At 51.7% G+C, this 19,519-nt stretch overlaps 1 protein-coding gene across 6 annotated transcripts in view; it reads left to right on the top strand.

The window, feature by feature from the left end:
* CHD2 (chromodomain helicase DNA binding protein 2) overlaps positions 1 to 11,723 on the top strand; it is a 112,092-nt gene extending 100,369 nt beyond the window's left edge. For all 6 annotated transcript variants that reach the window (XM_061394299.1, XM_061394301.1, XM_061394303.1 and 3 more), the window contains 2 exons: positions 1,663 to 1,909; positions 8,257 to 11,723. In XM_061394299.1, coding sequence (XP_061250283.1) covers positions 1,663 to 1,909; positions 8,257 to 8,590 — 581 coding nt within the window. In that variant the 3' untranslated portion in view covers positions 8,591 to 11,723. The remainder of the gene's footprint in view (positions 1 to 1,662; positions 1,910 to 8,256) is intronic.
* Positions 11,724 to 19,519: the final 7,796 nt, after the last annotated feature.

The following is a 19,519-nucleotide window of genomic DNA, read 5'->3' as shown; positions in this document are numbered from 1 at the left end:
TTAATAGTCAGTACTTCCCAACCTATGACCCTACCCCATGGAGGGCTCAAGAAGGAAGAAAAGCACTGTTTACTTTCTCTGGAAATAAATGACTTGGCTTGAGTTTTAAGCATCTCTACTACACCACATACCTTGACACCCTTTTGAAACCTTCTATTTCAAAATAGAAGGTTTCATCTTTTATTTGAAGATGGCTTCAGACGATCCTTTCATGTTGTGAAGGTGTGTCTTTTTGTTGTTTGTTGGTTCTTTGGTTAAATAATCAAAAGTTTTTTACTTCTTGGTCCCCTGGCCTGCTCCACCCTGGGTCGGCAATGAATTTAAGCCACTGGTTGACTTTGTATTATTTTGATGGTCTGAATTTCTAAGCCAAACAGGTTCCTTGATGGAATTATTCTTTGGCTTTGTAGAAAAACGCTAGAAGGGCAACAGAGTGAGTAGAGAGAGGTTTAGTTGGTGGCACATCTTTGACCTTAACAAATTGTAACAGGAAGATGGGTGTCCCGTGAGACCACAGAGTTCCTGCTGGTTAAAATCTCTGTGAGTTTCCCGAGATTGCTGTGACACAGTGCTGCAAACCAGGTGGTTTAGAAGAAGAGAAGTATGTTCTGCGGTTTCAGAGGCAGAGCTCTGCTATCAGCCGGGGGTCAGCAGGGTGGGTTCCCGTGTGCGGCCTGCGGGAGAGCCTGCTCCACACACTCTCCTGGTCTGTGGTGCGGGCCAGCAGGCCGTGGCGCTTTGGCTTCTGGCTGCCTGGCTCCGGTCTCTCTTCCTTTCTCCGTGGCCTTCCTCTACGCGTCTCTTTGTCCCAAATTGGATTTAGGGCCCAATGTAAATCCAAGATGATCTTAAGTCAGGATCCGTCCCTATAACTCAGAGACCTGTTTTCACTGCAGTCACAGAGGCCCCACGTGGCTCTACGTTGGGGGACCACATTTCAACCCAGCTGAGCCTCCTTTCCTGGACTTCAGTGTTTTCACTGCCTTTTATGATTCATAAGTGTGATTCTTCACCTCAGGAAAAAAGGGAGGCTTACAGAATCTAAAACAAACTGCAGTTTAGCTCCCGTCCTTGAGAGTTACAGAATCCAGAGTAGAGGAATCGCTTTTTACAGGAAGAATGCAAGGAAGTGGTGTGGGCTGAGGAAGAAGAGTAGCCTCAGTGGGTATGGTCTGGCAAGGTGTTCGGGGGCCAGGCATAGCTGACGGTACCAGCAGGTAAATAAACCTTAAAGGTATAAACAGAGGTATTACCTATAGCTGTGAAACTCAGCAGTGCCTTTTCCCAAATAATTGCTTGGTGTTGGGTTTTTGTTGTTGGTGTTGGGTTTTGTTTGCTTTAGTGAGATATCATTTTAAGAGTCTGCCCTGGATTGGAAGGTAAGCAGATAGAAAATGAAAAGCAGTAAAAGAAAAAAAAGAAAGGAAAAACAAAAAGCAGTAGTTTTTAAGATTGCAGAAGGAGAAAGGTGTTAAATTTTCTTTTGCCTTAAACATTTTGGGAAAGAATGTTAGGACTCGTTACTTGTTTGATAACCAGCAGCACAGAGGCCAAGGAGGAAATGGACTGTCTGCGGCACGTGTCAGCCCTTTGCAGTTTAAACTTTAGTGAAAGTGAAATGCAGCCATTCCTTGCAGTCATGAGATTATTATTTTCTTGCAGATCGAGGCGACTGGCAGAGGGAAAGAAAGTTCAACTATGGTGGTGGCAATAGCAATCTGCCCTGGGGGAGTGACAGGCACCATCAGTATGAGCAGCACTGGTACAAGGACCACCATTATGGGGACCGGCGGCACGTGGACGCCCACCGCTCAGGGAGCTACCGCCCCAACAACCTATCAAGAAAGAGACCTTACGACCAGTACAGCAGCGACCGAGACCACCGGGGGCACAGGGACTACTATGACCGGTGTGTGGAGGGCCCTCAGACTCTCGGCACTGACCTCTGCCTGGGGCTTTAGGTCTAGAAGGGAGGGACAAGCAGTGCACACTTAATGTTCTTCTCCATCAGATGCTCATTCTCACTGTGCGCCGGGCACGGTCCCAAGTCTGGTTCAGTGTTCTGCCATCACGGCGTCTTCAGAGTGCTGGGAAGAAATAACGATGCAGCTGATGCTGAGTGCCAAGGGATGGGTGGATGAAAGAAGGGATTTTTGAGTTTTTCCTGAGGGCTGAGGAAGAAGGGAGGTTTGATTTGGGTCATAAAGAGTCAGTTAAGTAGAGAGAGATAGAATAGACGTCACAGGACCAGGGCAAGGATGGGCCCCTAAGATGAGCTGCCCACCCCGAAGATGACAGGTTGGGTGGTGGAGGGGCCTTGAATGCCATGTTACGTGAATGCCACGTTACGTTACAGGTTTTACGTGTCATTCTTGGGGCCAGGGAGCCACCTGTGGTTTCATCATCACACTTGCGTAGGGAGAGTTTGCTTTCTTCCTCTGAGAAAGTCTAGAGAATGGGTAGCCATAAAATGCTAGAATCAGCAGTCAGAATGGTGACTGTACTAGGCTCTTGGCCACACCAGGCGGGACCCAGCTGGTGGTACGCCAGGAGCTGCAGTTTCAAGGGTCAGAGCCTGTCCAAGTCATCCCTTCTCTGCAGCCATTATATCATGTTCCGATGGGCCAGCTTCTGTAAGAGTAGTTGTGAGAGTTAGGAAGGGCTAAAGAGGTTTTATCTCTCTTTAATTTCAGGACTTAGCTATATTTTAACTTCCTAGGAGCTTCAGTTTCCCCTAGGCTAAAGACAGGCTCTGGCTGCACCTAGAGTCTAACATAGGAAATGTTCATATGAACATCTCCACATCCTGCCTTCTTTTTGGAAGAGCTGGTGACACCGGGCTGCTTTAGGGTAGTAGCTGTGGCTGAGCAGCAGCTGCCTCTGTTAGGCGGTCTGTGCCCCTCGCCCCCACGCGTCTGTGCCTCTGTTAGGCGGTCTGTGCCCCTCGCCCCCACGCGTCCCTGTCCTCTTGTCTGGCTCCAGTGGGCATTTGCCCTGCGTTGTCCTGCGTGGCTCTGTATTTCCATATCGCATAATTTTTCTTCTGCCTGAAGGACTTTGGTTTTAGTGTGGGTCTGCTGGTGATAAATTCTTTCAGCGTTTGTATGTCTGAAAAAGTCTTTATTTTGTCTTCACTTAACAGAAATATTTTCTGCTGGGTATAAATTCATAGATTGACAGGTATAAATTTATAGATTGACACTTTATTTCAGTACTTTAATGATGTTCATCTACTTTCTACTTGTATCATTTCTGATAAAAAATCTGTCATCTTTATTCTTTGCATAATGTGTCTTTTTCTTCACCACTGGTTTTTAGCAATTTGATTATAATGTGCCATGGTGTATTTTTCCTGTTTTTCTTATGCTTGGGAATTCTTCGAGCTGTACATTTATCATTTTTTCATTTTTTTATGATTATTTCTTGACTACTTTATTCTGTTCCCTCACTCTTGTGAAGATTCCAGTTAGACATTTGTCTCACAGTTCACTGGTGCTGTGTTTTTTTTAAATGATGTTTTCTCTGTTTCATTTGGATAGTTTCCGTTCCTTTTTTAATCATGTCTGTCTTTGACGTTTTGAAATCTGGTATACAATTTAAAAATGGTTTTCTATCCTTGTCTGCTAATTTTTATCATTTGGGTCAGTTTCAATTGATTGATTTATTATTGCCTCACTGTAGGTCTTACTTTCCTGGTTCTGTTCTTTTCCATTTTGGTTTCTTATGGAATTTTGCATATAGTTCCTTGAGCTATCCGGTAGGGCCTTGTTGCTTCTCTCTTGTGTGATAGCAGTTTGTGTCTACTAATCCCACACTCCCGATTCATCCCTCCTGACACCCTTTCCCCTTTGGTGACTGGAAGTGTTTCTATATCTGAGTCTCTGTTTTGTAAATAAGTTCCTTTGCATCATTTTTTAAAATTCCACATGTAAACAAAGTATATCAAATGATATCTTTCTCTTTCTGATTTAACTTCACTTAGTATATTATCTAGGTTTATCCATATTGCAGCCAATGACATTTATTTTTTTATAGTTGAAAGTAATATTCCATTGTATATGTGCACCACACCTTTTTTATTTATCTGTCCATGAACATTTGTTTCCATGTTTGACTATTATAAACAGTGCTGCTGTAAACATAGGGATGTCTGTATCTTTTCAAATTAGAGTTTTGTTCAGATATATGCCCAGGAGTGGGATTGCTGGATCATATGGCAACTCTATATCAGCTTTTTGAGGAACCTCCATACTTTTTTCCATAGTGGCTATATCTATTTATATTCCCACTAATAATGTAAAAAAGGGTTCCCTTTCTCCACACCCTCTCTGACAATTTATTTGTAGACTTTCTAATGGCAGCCATTCTGACCAGTGTAAGGTGGTACATTGCAGTTCTGATTTGTGTTTCCCTAATAATTAGCACTGTGAAGTATCTTTTCATCCGTGTGTCTTCTTTGAAGAAATCTCTCTTTAGGTCTACCCATTTTTTAAGGTGTTTTTTGTTTTTAAATACGGACCATTGTTTTAAAGTCTGTATTGAGTTTGTTGTGTCCTGGTTTTCTGGCCGTGCAGCACATGGCATCTTCGCTCCCTGACCAAGGATCAGATCTGCACCACCTGCATTGGAACATGAAGTCTTAATTATTGGACCCCCAAGGGAGTCCCTCTGCCCATCTTTCAACAGAGTTTGTTTATTTGTTACTGCGTTGTGTGAGCCGTTGGTATATTTTGGAGATTAAATCCTTGTTGGTGGCATTGTCTGCTGATATTGTCTCCCATTCCATAGGTTGATTTTTGTTTTGTTAATGGTTTTCTTTGCTGTCCAAGAACTTTTAAGTTTGATGAGGTCCCATTTGCTTATTTTTGCTTTTATTTCTCTATGCCTGATAATTTTTTATTAGATACCTAGTTAAGTGCTGGATATTTTTGTCTTCCTATAAATGTTCTGGAGTTTTGTCCAGAAGCAGTTTAGTTACTTGGGAACAGTTTGTTTAAGATCTTGCTGGTGGGACTTACGAGGCAGCACTGGAGCGGTGCTGGGGCGAGGGCACATGGACTTCCCCGCTGTGGCAAGGCCCCTCATGGCGTTGGACCAGTGCCCCTCGGAGCAGAGGGTTCCAGTCTGGTTGGTGAGAAGAGAGCAGGCACTGCTCCAGCCCTGCGTGAGCACAGGGCACAAGCATCTCTTGTCCTTCTCTGTCTTCCCCCGTGGCCCCTGGGTAGTTTTGGCACACATACAGCCTGAGCCTTATCCAGCTAGATACCCAAGGGAACACCTTTGCTGATCTTTGAGCTCCTTTCTCTGCAGAACTTTCTTCTCTTGCACTCTACACTTGAACTCCAGCTGTGTTGGTGCCCCCGCCCCATCTCAGGAAGCCTGGGCTTCTGCTGAGCTGGGTGCTTATAAAACTTACGTCATTCGTTTCTCATCCCACAGGGAGTGTTGTTCTTTCTTTCCTGACATCTGGTGTCTTGATAACCATTGTCGACACATTTTGTCCCTTTCTGACTGTTTGAGCAGTAGGTATCTTGGCTGGAACCTGGGCAGTCTGTCTCTCTTTCCCTCCCTCCCATCCTCTCCCCTCCTCCTTTTTTCATTCAGGTGAAACTCACATAACATAAATTATTTTAAAGTGAATAATTCAGGGACATTTATTTAGTATATTCAGTGTGTTGTGCAACCACCACCTCTGTCAAGTTCCAAAACACTTTGATCCCCTTAAAGAAAATTCTGGCCACTAAGTAGTCACTCCCCATCTTCTCTCTGCCTAGCTTCTGGCAGCCACCCGTCTTCTGCATTCTGTTTCTGTGGACTTGCTTAGTCTGGACAGTTTGCATAAATGGAATCATACAATATGTGGCTTTTATGGTTGGCATTTTCAGATGTTTAACATGATATTTTAGAGCTTCATTCACACTGTACCATGTATCAGTACTTCAGTTCTTTTCATGGGTGAATGATATTCCAGTGTATATATTAGGTGTATACAAAAGTAATTGTGGTTTCAGACTGAATTTTCAATCACTGTAACTAGGCTCAACCACATCTTTCTTAAAACAGGAACCATTACAATCAACACATGTTTTCCAATGAGATAGAAGTTTGTTTATTCCTGTAGCATAAAAGTCCGTGCTTTTGGGATTCAGTGAACTCTTGGAGAGCATTTTCTGCCTCTTGCTAGTTTTGGAAGCATTTTGCCAACAAAAAGTTGTTGAGATGCCTGAAGGAAGTGGTCGTCAGTTGGCGAGAGGTCAGGTGAATATGGCAGATGAGGCAACATTTCGTGGTCCATTGATTGAGCTTTTGGAAGCTTTGGTTGTGTGACCTGTGGTCAGGTGGTGTTGTGGAGAAGAATTGGGCTCATTTTTCTGTTGACCAATACCAGCTGCAAGTGTAGCAGGTTTTGGTACATCTCATTGACTTGCTGAGCATACTTCTCAGCTGTAATGGTTTCGCTGGGATTCAGAAAGCTCTAGTGGATTAGACGGGCAGCAGACCACCAAACAGTGACCACGACCTCTTTTTGGTGCAAGTTTGGCTTTGGGAAGCGCTTTGGAGCTGCTTCTCCAACCCCTAACTGGTTGTCTTGTAAAATCCACTTTTCATCACACATCACAATCCGAGAAATGGATCGATGTTTTATAGAAAACCGGCGGTTGTTCTGATTTGTGGTCAGCTAATGAGGCACCCACGTACTGAGCTTTTTCACCTTTCCAATTTGCTTCACATGCCGAATGGCCACAGAATGGTCGACATTGAGTTCTTTGGCATCTTCCTGTATGGTTACCAGAGGACCATCTTCAGTGACTGCTGTCAGTGGGTTGCCATCCGCTTCCAGGGGCCGGCCCCTGCATTCCTCATCTTCAGCGATTGCTGTCAGTGGGTTGCCATCTGCTTCCAGGGGCCGGCCCCTGCATTCCTCATCGTGGAGGCTCTCAGCTCCTTTGCGAGCTTCTTGAGCCACCACTGTGCTGAACCTTCATTAGCAGTTTCTGGGCCAGATGCGTTGTGGATGTGAGTTGTCTCTGCTGCTTTACGACCCATTTTGAACTCATTAAGAAAATCACTCGAATTTGCTTTTTTGTCTAACATCATTTCTGTAGTCTAAAATAAACATAAAGAGCAAGTAATATGTCATTAGCAAAAAAACGTGAAGTGAGAAACGCACATTAAAATGATGTACAACACATTTATTTAAGAATGTATTTCCACATCAAATGGCAAAGTTCAGCAATGCAAAACCAGAGTTACTTTTGCGTCAACCTAATACATTGTCCATTTGGTTTATCCATTCATTCATTAGTGGACATTTGAGTTTTTCTGCCTTTTGGTTATTGTGAATAGTGCTACTGTGAGCGTGGTGTGTGTTTGTTTGAGTATCTGTTCTCAGTGCTTTGGGGTTATTTACCTAGGATTGGAGTTGTTAGTCATATGGTAGTTCTAAAGAGAACCACCAAACTGTTTTCCACTAGAGCAGAACTATTTTACAGTCCCAACCAACTGTGTATGAGAATTGCAATTTTCCCACATTTTCACCAACATTTATTTTCAGTGTTTTGAATGTAGCCATCCTGACGGTAGTTTTGACTTGCATTTCCCTAGTGATTAATGCTCATTAAAGATGTTGAGCGTCTTCTCATGTACTTTGGAGCCGTTTGTGCATCTCCTTTGGAGAAATGTCTGTTCAAGTCCTTTGCCCATTCTTGAGTTGGGGATTGTTGTTGACTTTTACAGCTTCTCTGTTAACAGTATAATAGGCAGTTTGCCATAGTCCTGACTAAAAATCTTAATATTCTTCACATTGAGTCTGTTTGAAAGTAATTAACACTGCACTTACTGTTGAATATCTAGGTTGCTTGAGTTTTTGCTGTTATTAATAACTTGGAAAATGATTTCCGTGGCTCTTTTTCTCCTGGGCTGGGTGAGGAGCATGAAAGTGTTAGTAGGTCTTGCCAGTTTTCCTGAAGGGAATGTGAGTTTACAAAGCCATCAGTGAGTCAAGTTTGTGCTTGTTTCATTGCAGACTTGATGAGGCTCATGTCATTTCATGGGCTGTGTTTTGCCAACAAGTATAAAATAGCCCTTTGTTACTACTTTAGTTTGGTTTTGGTTTTGGTTTTGAGTTCTAGTAATGTTAGTATTTGCTCTGAGTCCCTGGAAGTGTCCTCCAGTGTGAGGAAGAGCCAGTGGATGACGGAGGAGGTGTGGGAATCCAGCCTTGGTCTTCAGCTGATTCTCTTGTCTCTATTTCAGGCACCATCATGACTCCAAGCGGAGGCGATCCGATGAATTTAGGCCTCAAAATTACCACCAGCAGGATTTCCGACGAATGTCTGATCACCGCCCCACTATGGGCTACCATGGCCAGGGGCCCTCGGACCATCACCGCTCTTTCCACACAGACAAACTGGGGGAGTATAAACAGCCCCTGCCGCCGCTGCACCCCGCGGTCTCAGATCCTCGCTCGCCCCCTTCTCAGAAATCTCCTCACGACTCCAAGTCACCCCTGGATCATCGGTCTCCTTTGGAGAGATCACTAGAACAGAAAAACAACCCAGATTATAACTGGAATGTTAGGAAAACATAAAGGAACGCTTGGAAAGCAGGGGAGCGCAAGCGTCATGAAGCACCTGGACGTCTTTGGTCTGATCCACAGGAGCCGGTTACCCAGACCCGAGAGGGTGTTTCTGGACGCGGGGCTGCCGTCAGCCTGCTGCTGAGGGGCACTCAGAGTGTGGGGGCCTTCGACTCAGTCCGGCTTTGATCTGGGTCACCCCCTCCTGCACTTGGGCACCCATCGCATTCCGGCCTGGTCCTGGCCTCCCACTCGGATGGGTGCCAGGAGGAAGTGGTGATGCTTTTGTCTACCAGCTTCACGGGCTGTTTCCCTGTGAAGGCAGGAGAGGTCTTAGAGTCGTGAATGTTTTGTTGCCCTGGACCTCATTGTGGGGTCAGGGAAGGCACGAGTGCATGAAGGCTGCTGGGACCCGCTGGACACACGGGGTCTGGTGCACTCTGATGAGACGGATGCTGCTGACGGGGTGAGGGGACACGTGGGTGGGGTCTCGCACCACAGGACTTGCAGGGGAGCAGGTACCCCCTCAGACGTGTCCTCGGGAGAAGTGACACTCGAGCCTCACTGTGTGACAGCTGTGGTGTGGAGGGGCGGGGGTGGGGAGCCACCTCCTCCACGGCCTCTTCCCCAGCAACACTAAATTTTCCCACACTGTGTGTCTCAGAGGTGTGGTCTCCTGCGTGGGCCTCCTTTACTGCCTGCACAACCCCCCCACCCCCATCCCCCAACCCCAGCCCCACCCCTGTCCCCGCCCCCGCTAGGCAAGGTAGTGGGTCCGAGCTGCAGTGGGCGGGGGCTGGCTTGCCTGGGAGTGGCCTTGAGTGCAGGGCGGGGCGGGGCAGGGGTGCGTGGCCAGAGCTCCCGAATCCACTTCTAGGTGGGCTCCCACACTGAGTGATGATGACTGGAGAGGACGGGGAGGGAAGAGGCTCATGCCTGGCTGGGTGCTGGCGGCACCGGGGCAGGGCGCTGGGGAGGGGGGTGGATGGGTTTCCCAGCCTGGGGGTGGGGGGGTTGGTGGTGTGGTCCGGGCAGTGGTGGGTCACCATCTGCAGCTCATCTTGGTTCCCTTTGCACAACCTGAGGAAGGAGGATTCATGGAATCACACATCTGCCATTCCTGCAGTGGGTGACCAGATACAAATCAGTTACTCCCTGTGCTGAACATGCTGCACTGCTGGTTGGAGATCATTAGAACTGAACTCAGTATGGTTTTAGAATGAGGTCAGGCTAAGTCTAAACCTAAGTTCACTGTTGCCCCCAAAACTGGAAGCCTTCAAGGACAGGGTGACTGAGCTGTAGGTAGGAAGAGCTGGACTAGAGGAGGGGATGGGAGGCAGGTTAGCTACAGCAGTTAAGCAGCCTCAGAACTCCTGGTTCTCGGGCCTTCCGTTCTGTTCACCCTAAATATAACTCACCAGTATTGTTAGAGTATCCAAAGGCCTTTCTAGACGGAGACAGAATAACTGACTTGAACGTGCAGTGAGCCTGTGAGTCTCCCGGCTCAGAGCTGGTGGAAACCCTTACCTCGGTGTACACAGGGTCACACTCCCCACACTAACTGCTCCTCTACAGGGGACTCCATGAGTCACCATCTACACACTCGCCGGTTCCTGGGCAGCACCACTCACGCCTTTACTGTTGCCTCACACGGTGAAGCAGGGACGGCTCTGGGGGGCTCGTGCTCTCTGCTCCCCGGAGCGTCTTTGGCTCACCTGTGCCGAGGTCCTTGTGAGAGGCTGGGTCCACACAGCTGGTGTGGGCTCTGTGGGCTCAGCACCTCCTGGTCCACTTCTCCTCCTGGTACTTGGGGTCGTTCAGCTTGGGCTTGTAGAGCACCTGCCCAGAGCACTGCCTGGGGGACCACAGCAGAGCCCCAGCCACGGTCACCCCACCGGGGCCATGCCTGAGTGCTGTGTGGGGGAGATAGGAAACTGTGTCTCTGCTCAGGTTGGGTTCCCTCCCCACGGTACTGACACTACCCGGGCCAGAGAGGAAGGGCAGGCTGGCTTGCAGGCCCCCGAGCCATCAACAGGCCATGGGGTCTGCAGAGCAGGCCCCAGCTCGGCCTCCCCTGTAGGAGGTCAGGTCGTGACCCTTTGAGTTAGAGGGGCCAGGGGGAGGACTGGTGGAGCCTGCGTTTCAGAGTTCAAGGTTTTTGTTTTTTTTTCCTCTGGAGTTGTTGATAGGAGATGCGAGTTATTCCCAAAGATGTCTCATCATGAGGAAAAAGGAGCTTCCTTTTGTTCACATCAGGACTTGTAGTGCCATATGCTGCCACAAAAGGCAGCATCAGCCAGATCAGTGTTAAATTGATTACAGAAAGTACAGTATCCTCACAAAAGCATCTGTTGAGGTGCCGGAGTGTGTGTGCAGAGTGGGTTGGTAGAAAAAGCATTTCCTCATAGTCAGTATGAATACTGTATGCTTCTGTCAAAACCAGAAATTTGCACAAATAGGAATTATCTGACTCGTGGATGGGAGAAGCCGCCCCCAAGTCTCTGAGGATGGTTTTCCATGGAGACTGGCTCTGAAGGATGTAGTTACTAGGTAGAGCAGGGGCCGAGGAAGAGGAGAGTTAGCGCCACCAGGAACCTGACCAGGAGCACGGATTCACCTGTGTGCCCTCGTCTCCGCCGAGGACGCGGCAACCCCAGACTGGCCCCCCCCATCGGCTGCTGCCCCGGGCTCCCCCTCCTTTCAGCCATTCCTTTCTCACACCCTCCGACGGGAACCCAGGACACCTCTCACGTCGTGCTGCAGACACTCTAACCTGATACCTGAGGGCCACATCAGGGCGCATGCGCACGGTGCAAACGCAATCCAGTTACGAATTCACACAGCGACGCGGAAATCCTACAGACCAAAACCCACTCGTCAGCAGGAGCGGTGGGCCCCCAGCTCGTCTGGGGGTGGCCGTGTCGGCGAGGAGAGCCAGGCCAGGGGTCCAGGCTGCTTTAGTCCATCTGCGCCCCACTTGGTTGGGGACGGGTGATTTTTCTTTATTGTAAAATTGTGGACTTTTAAAACCTGTTGACTAAACAGTAATTAATTTATATTTGTGAAAAATGCCACTGTCCTAGTGATTTCTGATGTAAATAATGTTGTTTATATAGTATGTATTAAATTTTCCTACATTGTAAAACTGCTGTACTTTTGACTCTTGTATATTAAAAAGTGTTACTGAGGATTTTTAGAAGCAGGCAAACACGTTGCATTGCATTGGCGTGACCCGTGACCGGACTCACCTCCTCATCTCGCTTCCTCCTGTCGCTGGGTCATCGGGATTCTTGGACAGCTTGTGAAATGGAGCTTTTCCCCTACCCGGGCCCCTGTTGTGTCGTTGGGTCCAGGACCTAACACCGCACGCAGGTTCTAGACTTTTCTCTGAGTAGCAGAGGCTGACAGTCCCTGGCCAGCGGCTGCTGTCCCCTTCCCTTGCCTGCGCTCGCCAGGGTCCGTGCAGGGCGGCTGCCCCCTGAGTCCTGGGTGGGTCACGCCGGGCGGGGGCCATCCCCGGGGGTCCCTGCAGCCCCCTGGAGGAAGCCAGACCGCCGGGTCTGAGCCAGCCTGCAGCCTCGAGGGTAATTTTACAGTTGGGCCGTATATTCCTGAAGGAGGAAAGAGCACTTTATAATGGAAACACTGACACGAATGTTAACGAGCGATTTGGCGCAGGGGCCGGCTCAGCTCCCGCAAGGCCCAGACGGAGGGAGGGTGGTACCGCGGTGAGACCGTCTGCACAGGAGGCGGAGAGGCCTGCCAGACCCCAGGGGTTTCTCCAACACTTGGTGACTTTGAAACCACACTTCAGCCGTCACGAAGGTCTTCCATTAATTCTCAACACCACTTAGGCCCGTGTGTCCGCTCAGAGCCTGGGGGTGAAGTCCTGTGGCGCCCGCCCAGGACACGCTGCTGCAGGGGCCTCCCTCGCCCGGCTGCGCTGGGGTTCCAGCGTAAGGAGTGGGAGTCAGAGACTCGAGGAAGAGCTGAGGGTTCTTCCTGACCATAAACTTAACTCTCAATTGTGTTGCAACTCACAGCTTGCCTGGAACCGCTCTCGGAAACTTTAAGAACAAGTGCAATAATCAGCTTATGATTTACAATAGCAGCCAGGCTTCTAAACTGACCGCTGCCAAAAACGCCTGCCTTTTACTGGAAGGAGTAGTCTCAGGCCCCTCCCTGCTCCCTGGCAGGGCCCCCGCACGTCTGGCATCCGGGCAAGTCCTCCTCAATTAGCGCCAACAGAAAGGTCACTTACTGAAACACAAGGCCCCACAGTTTGCCAGACCTGCGGCTCCGGGTTCCAACCTGTGGCTCTTAAAGGAGCAGGACCAGCTGTGCCTGAGGCAGTTCTTCCATCAGGTTTTGAGGTTGGAGAACCGCTGGGCTCACCTCCCAACCTGCATTTGTTCTGCTTTGTGAAGTGGGAGGAAGATACGGCTCATCTGGATAAACATCTGTAGAAACCCGGGCCTGTGGGGCCGCCCCCGCTGCTGCTGGTGGGGTCCTGCCCTGGGCTGAGTCTTGGGGACTCCAGGTCAGTTCTGTGCCCCGTGACAGGACTTCGTGTGGAATATAGGCAAGTCCCTAACCTACAGACTTCTGACCTCCAAGATGGACAGAATGACAGCCACTTTCTGCAGCCAGAGCTGCCCCACAGAGGGTTCACACCTTTCTCTGAATTTCTTTTGTGACCCAAGAGGAAACTGTTACCAAAGCAGAGTCCCCACTGACCCCATGCACTGAGATGGCCTTGGGGGCAGGGGTGGTTTGGGGGTGGGCAGGGAAGCCATCCCTCGTCCCTTTGGCCCCTCTCTGTATGCTGTAAGACATGTGGCCTTTTCACCTTCATTTGCACAGGAAGCAGACGGCTCCTAGGGTAAGTGAGAACTCTGGCCATGGAAAAGAGAGAGGTTTGCAAGCCCTGAGGACCACGCAGAACAGTCAGCATCCATCAGTTCTGGGCTGGGGGGATGGGGGGTGTGGGTCTAGGAGGGAGGGTTGGGGGGACCTAGAACGTAATGGCCCTCACCCTGGAGCCGACCTGACAATGGGAGCCGCCTGTCCTGAGAGCCCTGCAGGGGGGCCCCAACAAAGCCTGCTCTGCTCCGGAGGAGATTAAACACAGGAGGAAGGCCCATGGGGACTGGAGCCAGGTAAACACGGAGACAGAGGGCGGCTCCTTCAAGGCTCCCAGACCGGTGGGGAGACAGAGCTGGGACGAAATCATGAGAGTGAGGTGCTCCCCTGAACCGGGCTCTGTGCTAGGCTCTGTGACCCTGCCCTCTTCCAGCCGATTTCCTAGCTGGGGATTGGGGCGGGGGGCACGCCCTGGACAAGCATTCAGGAGGAGGACGAGACGTCACATACATGCCAGGGAGAGAGACGGGGGCCCGAGACGGCGTGAGGGCCGACCCAGGGAGGCATGGGTCTGGGAGGTGGGCACACTTGGCTTTTAACCAGCTGGCGTTCTTGGGTCAGTTTGCCACCTCTCCAAGCCTCAAACACAAACTATGTGAGAGCCTCCGGCCAGGCTGTGGTGACCTGCGTGAGGTCCCTGCGGGGTCTCTTGGCATCTGTGGATATTATCAAAGGGGCATGTTGGCACGTCCTGAGGCTCCAGGGTCCCTTGGATGCAAAGAGATCCAACCAGTCCATCCTGAAGGAAGTCAGTCCTGAATATTCATTGGAAGGACTGATGCTGAAGCTGAAGCTCCAATACTTTGGCCACCTGATAAGAAACGCTGACTAATTAGAAAAGACCATGATGCTCGGAAAGATTGAGACCAGGAGGAGAAGGGGATGACAGAGGATGAGATGGTTGGATGGCATCACCGACTCGGTGGACATGAGTTTGAGTAAGCTCTGAAATAGATGGGGAAACAGTGGAAACAGTGTCAGACTTTATTTTGGGGGGCTCCAAAATCACTGCAGATGGTGACTGCAGCCATGAAATTAAAAGACACCTATTTCTTGGAAGAAAAGTTATGACCAACCTAGATAGCATATTGAAAAGCAGAGACATTACTTTGCCAACAAAGGTTCATCTAGTCAAGGCTATGGTTTTTCCAGTGGTCATGTATGGATGTGAGAGTTGGACTGTGAAGAAAGCTGAGCGCCAAAGGAATTGATGCTTTTGAACTGTGCTGTTGGAGAAGACTCTTGAGAGTCCCTTGGACTGCAAGGAGATCCAACCAGTCCATTCTAAAGGAGATCAGTCCTGAGTGTTCTTTGGAAGGAATGATGCTGAAGCTGAAAGTCCAGTACTTTGGCCACCTCTTGAGAAGAGTTGACTCATTGGAAAAGACTCTGATGCTGGGAGGGATTGGGGGCAGGAGGAGAAGGGGATGACAGAGGATGAGATGGCTGGATGGCATCACTGACTCTATGGACGTGAGTTTGAGTGAACTCTGGGAGTTGGTGATGAACAGGGAGGCCTGGCGTGCTGCAGTCCATGGGGTCGCAAAGAGTCGGACAAGACTGAGCGACCGAACTGAGCTGAGGCTGCGGGGAACCGCACCTGGCGACCGCTCTTGGCCGGGCCAGCTGGGTGGGGTCCGCCTTGGCTTTGGGGATCAGCACCGGGTCTCTGCTGGAGGGGCCTAGTGACGCGGTTCTAGAACCGTCCTGCAGAGGGCAGCAGATTCCCACTAGAAACGGCCGGCCGCGCCGCCCCGGCAATGAGCTACCCGGGATGGGAAGGGGGTCGGTCCCCGGGGCTGTGAGCCCGCACCCGAGCCAGAGACCTGGAGGCGCCCTGTCCCTGCGGGCGTGTGGCGGGGTGGGGAGAGAGGAAGGTGCCGGCTGCAGGGAGGCGCGGCCTTGCCGGCCCCCACCAGCCGTGCCCCGCCACGGCCCATTCTCGGGCGGGCCTCAGGCCAGCCGCGCAGGCTCTCTGCCCCCGGGGTGGTCCGGCGGCCCCGCTCGATGGCCACCTCCCGCCACCCTGCGGGGACGCATGGGCTCAGCCAGCGCCAGCCTCTCCTCCCTCCCAGCCACACGCGGCGGCGGGCGGCGCCGCCCTGAGCCCCGAGGCCCAGGCATCCCTCTGCGGCTCCCTGTGACCCTCTCCTTAGCTCTAAGCTCGCTGGATGGGGTACGAGGCCCTGCACGACCTGACCAGCTCTCCAGGCTCATGTTGGTCTCCCGAGTCCCCCCGGCTGCAGCCAGCCTAAACCTTCCAGCCAAAGGCAGACCTTTGCCCCCGCAGCCTCAGATATCAGCAGATTGGCTTCCAGCCACTGTTTTCCCCTTCCTCCCTTGTGGTTCAGCTGGTAAAGAATCCACCTGCAATGCGGGAGACCCGGGTGCGATCCCTGGCTTGGGAAGATCCCCTGGAGAAGGGAATAGCTACCCACTCCAGTATTCTGGCCTGGAGAATCCCATGGACTACCGTCCAGGGGGTCGCAAAGAGTCCGACACGACTGAGCGGCTTTCACATCACTCACCTCCTGGTGCCTGACGAATCCTATTTCTCCCCAAGAGGCAGTTGGAGCTTGGTTTTCTCCACTGCCTTCTCTGACTTGCTGTCCCGTTCCTATCTGTCCCTTCCCTGTGCCCACAGACGTTGGCAGAGCCCCCAGGGTAATCCATTGCCCCCACGTTGTCACTGCTGACACCCCTGCTGAGAAGCGGGGCTCCCAGCAGGGCCCAGGTCTCTTTGGCTTCCAGTCCTGAGCCCCGATTCTGCAAGGGCCCTGTGGGTGTGAGGCTTGGAGCTCTTTCTTGTGCAGTGCCCAGACAGGGAATCCCGGGAGAGGAGGCCTGGGGTGCCCCCTTCCCTGGAGGATGAGCGGGCTGGGGGTCAGACCAGAGTTCAGGTCCCAGTCGGCAGGCCGCCTGGACCAGGGGGACATTTAAGGCAGACAGAAGCCAGTTCTGGGTGGTGGAACAACTTCCCCGAGGCTGCCTGGCCTGCGGCCCATTAGCTCTTCATTTGCTGGATTTTTAAGAAGGTCCAGGGAAATAACTGGAAGGGTAATGAGGCGATAAAGGCCTGGGGGAAAGATTGGTAAGCTGCCTTAGTTGCTCAGCCATGTCCAACTCTTTGCAACCCCATAGACTGTAGCCCGCCAGGCTCCTCTGTCCATGGGATTCTCCAGGCAACACTACTGGAGTGGATTGCCATGCCCTCCTCCAGGGGATCTTCCAGGCCCAGGTATCGAACCTGGGTCTCTCCCACTGCCAGCAGATTCTTTACCGTCTTAGCCACCAAGGCGGGGAGTATTAAGTACCAGCAATTTGCTAAGCATCCTCCCATCATAGCTCCTGGACTGGCTATGCTGGGCAGGCACATGGGTTCACAGTCCGCCGGCTGCCTTAGCCCAGGAGGGAGGCACCCAGGTCCTGGCCCCAGGCTCCCTGTGCCAGGCAAGAGAGTGAAGAGGCAGCGAGGTCTAGGGTAGTGGCCACAACAGGGAGGGGAGCTCCATGGGCTCACACAGGAGGGCCTACGGAGCGGGAAGGAGACCCAGGGCCCTCAAAGCAGCCCGGCTGAGAGTTTGGGTGCTGGTGAGACCACCTAACTTCAGATCAGGCTGCTCCCGATTGCCATGACCTGGGCCCAGTGTTAACCTCTGCAGGGTGGGGACCAGGGTTACCCGTTTGATGGGGAACAATGCCCAGCCGGGTTAAGCATCCTGCAGGGTGAGCCATCACCAATGCGGCTGGCTCCTCGGGGCGGCCTGGGTCTGGTGACCTGTTGTGAGGTCCAGCCCACTCTCTGCCCTCCATACCCCAGGGGAGGCTGGAGATGAAGGCTCCGTGGGCCTTCCTGTCTCCTTTGGGGGCCACCTCTTCCCACACTGCTCTAGGCCCCTGTGGCCCCAGCCCCCTGCTCAGAGCCTTCCTGCCTCCTCCTCTGAACCCTGTCCTGGATCACTCTATCCCCTGCACAGAGCCAATGCCGCTTCACTCCCTGAGTCCTGGGACAGCGGATGCAGGTGGGAATCAGATTAGCCAATTCCTGTCCTGCTGGGTCCTAGTTCAGTGTTTCCCGAGTTGGGGCCTACAGATACAGGGAGGGTAGTCCTTTGAGATCTCTGCGTGCTAAGTCACTTCCATCGCGTCCGACTCTTTGCGACACTATGGACTGAAACCCGCCAGGCTCCTCTGTCCATGGGATTCTCCAGACAAGAAAACCGGAGTGGGTTGCCATGCTCACCTCCAGGGAATCTTCCTAACCCAGGGATCAAACCCACGGCTCCTGCATTGCCGGCAGATTCTTTACCACTGAGCCACCAGGGAAGACTTTGAGATCTCTAGAAGAATTTAAATTCCTTTATGTTTCCGTTTCGATGAACATCTTTTCAGTCATTAAGAAGGGCTGGAAGGAGAAAAGAACCTGGGACTTGAGGGGTGTATTGGAGCTGAAAGATCCACGCTGGCTCTCTGGTGGTCGAGGGGACTCACGCCCATGACAAGCTTCCTAGGGTCTGCAGAGTCAAAGGTGGGGGGAGCGGGGGGCGGATGATGGGCAGCCAAGCTGGCAAGACCTTGGCCCAGGCGGCCTGCCTCCGGCCTCCATCACATGGGGAGGGCCCACTTAGCCTCTGCAAAACATCACCCATTGCTTAAATTAATGCTATCCCATTGTGTTTTATTGGTCTTGTAGTTTTGTTTGGGCTTAATTAATAAATGTGTCTTGATTTTATAGTTGAGAGAAGCTATAATTATAAAGATTCTATCCCTACCTCATAAATTATCAAATGAACTTCAGCCCTGGAGGGGCCCGGGGAAATATTAGCCCCTAGAAAGCATCTGGATGTCATGTGTGTCTGGGAGCCCCGAGCTGGTCGTGACCTTGACTTGTGAGTGAATGAAGCCACCTGAGCTACAGGCGTGTGGGCAGACGCCCCCGTCTACAGATGGTGGTTACCGGGTGCCAGACTTTGGGCCTGTTGCTTTATTCTGCTTTCTCCTTTAGTCCTCATGAAATTGCCACGAGGTCGGATTTTCCCCCATTTTCCAGCTGGGGATCCGGAGGCCCAGAGACTTGGAGTGATTCACCCGAGATCACAAAGAGAAGTGGTGGCGCTCAGATTCCATTCCAGCTGCTCCTGCCTCTAAAGGCAGAGCTGGTTCCTGCCCATCCAGTGACTTCTCTGACTGTCACTCAAGTGCCTCCGACGGGTATTGTCTTATCCTCCTGATGGCCCTGAGACCCTGTCCGGGTCCTTCCCCAGGACTAGAGATGGGGGCTCGGGGCCAGCATGTGGCTGGCTCAAGGCCAGAGAACAAGGGAAGCAATGTGAGGACCAGCGCTGGGCCGTTTCCCCCGGCAGTTCTCATCTCCTCCTTGCAGTTCCATCCTCTGTGATCTGTCCCAGGTGGGTGGCCTGGGATCCCTGCTGTGTCCCCAACAGAGGGCTCAGCCCCAGACACGTCATAGGGTCTCACTGAATGCGTGTGGACTAAATGAAGTGTCCCGGAGCAGACATGCAGGGGACACGCCTACCAGGGTCTGTGCAGACAGGAGAGAAGGGAAGGTTAGACACCCCCTCCAGAGGGAGGGGCCTGGGCACTTCCTGGAGGGATCTACCGCCCACCTCCTCCCACCTGGGAAGGATGCATCAACTCAAGGAGGCTGATGTTGGGGCTGCCCTGTCCTGAGGGCCATGGCATTGACCCTGGGGGTTCAGACTCCCCAGCCTTGACTTGAGGGCTGCCTGCTCACCAGGCCCATCTGATGGAGCCCAGGAGTCCAGTCACCTGAGCCTCAGGAAGGAGGCAGCTGGACGGGGCTCCTTGGTGACCCTCCAGTCCTTGGATAAGACAGTCGGCAGGGTACCTGGCATGCGGCAGGTGGCCCTGGCTGGGGCAGGGTGGGGGGCTCCAGGCTCCATGCGTTTGGGAGTGGGGTCTGCATTGGCAGCTGCAACAAGACTGTCCCCCAGCTGGGGGTGCTGATGACCGCCCCTGGACGGTGGTGACCCCGCC

This window comes from Bos javanicus, chromosome 21 (genome assembly GCF_032452875.1).
Source record: "Bos javanicus breed banteng chromosome 21, ARS-OSU_banteng_1.0, whole genome shotgun sequence".
Lineage (NCBI taxonomy): Eukaryota > Metazoa > Chordata > Mammalia > Artiodactyla > Bovidae > Bos > Bos javanicus.
The sequence above is the reverse complement of the archived record's forward strand: the minus strand, read 5'-3'. Positions and strand labels throughout refer to the sequence as shown.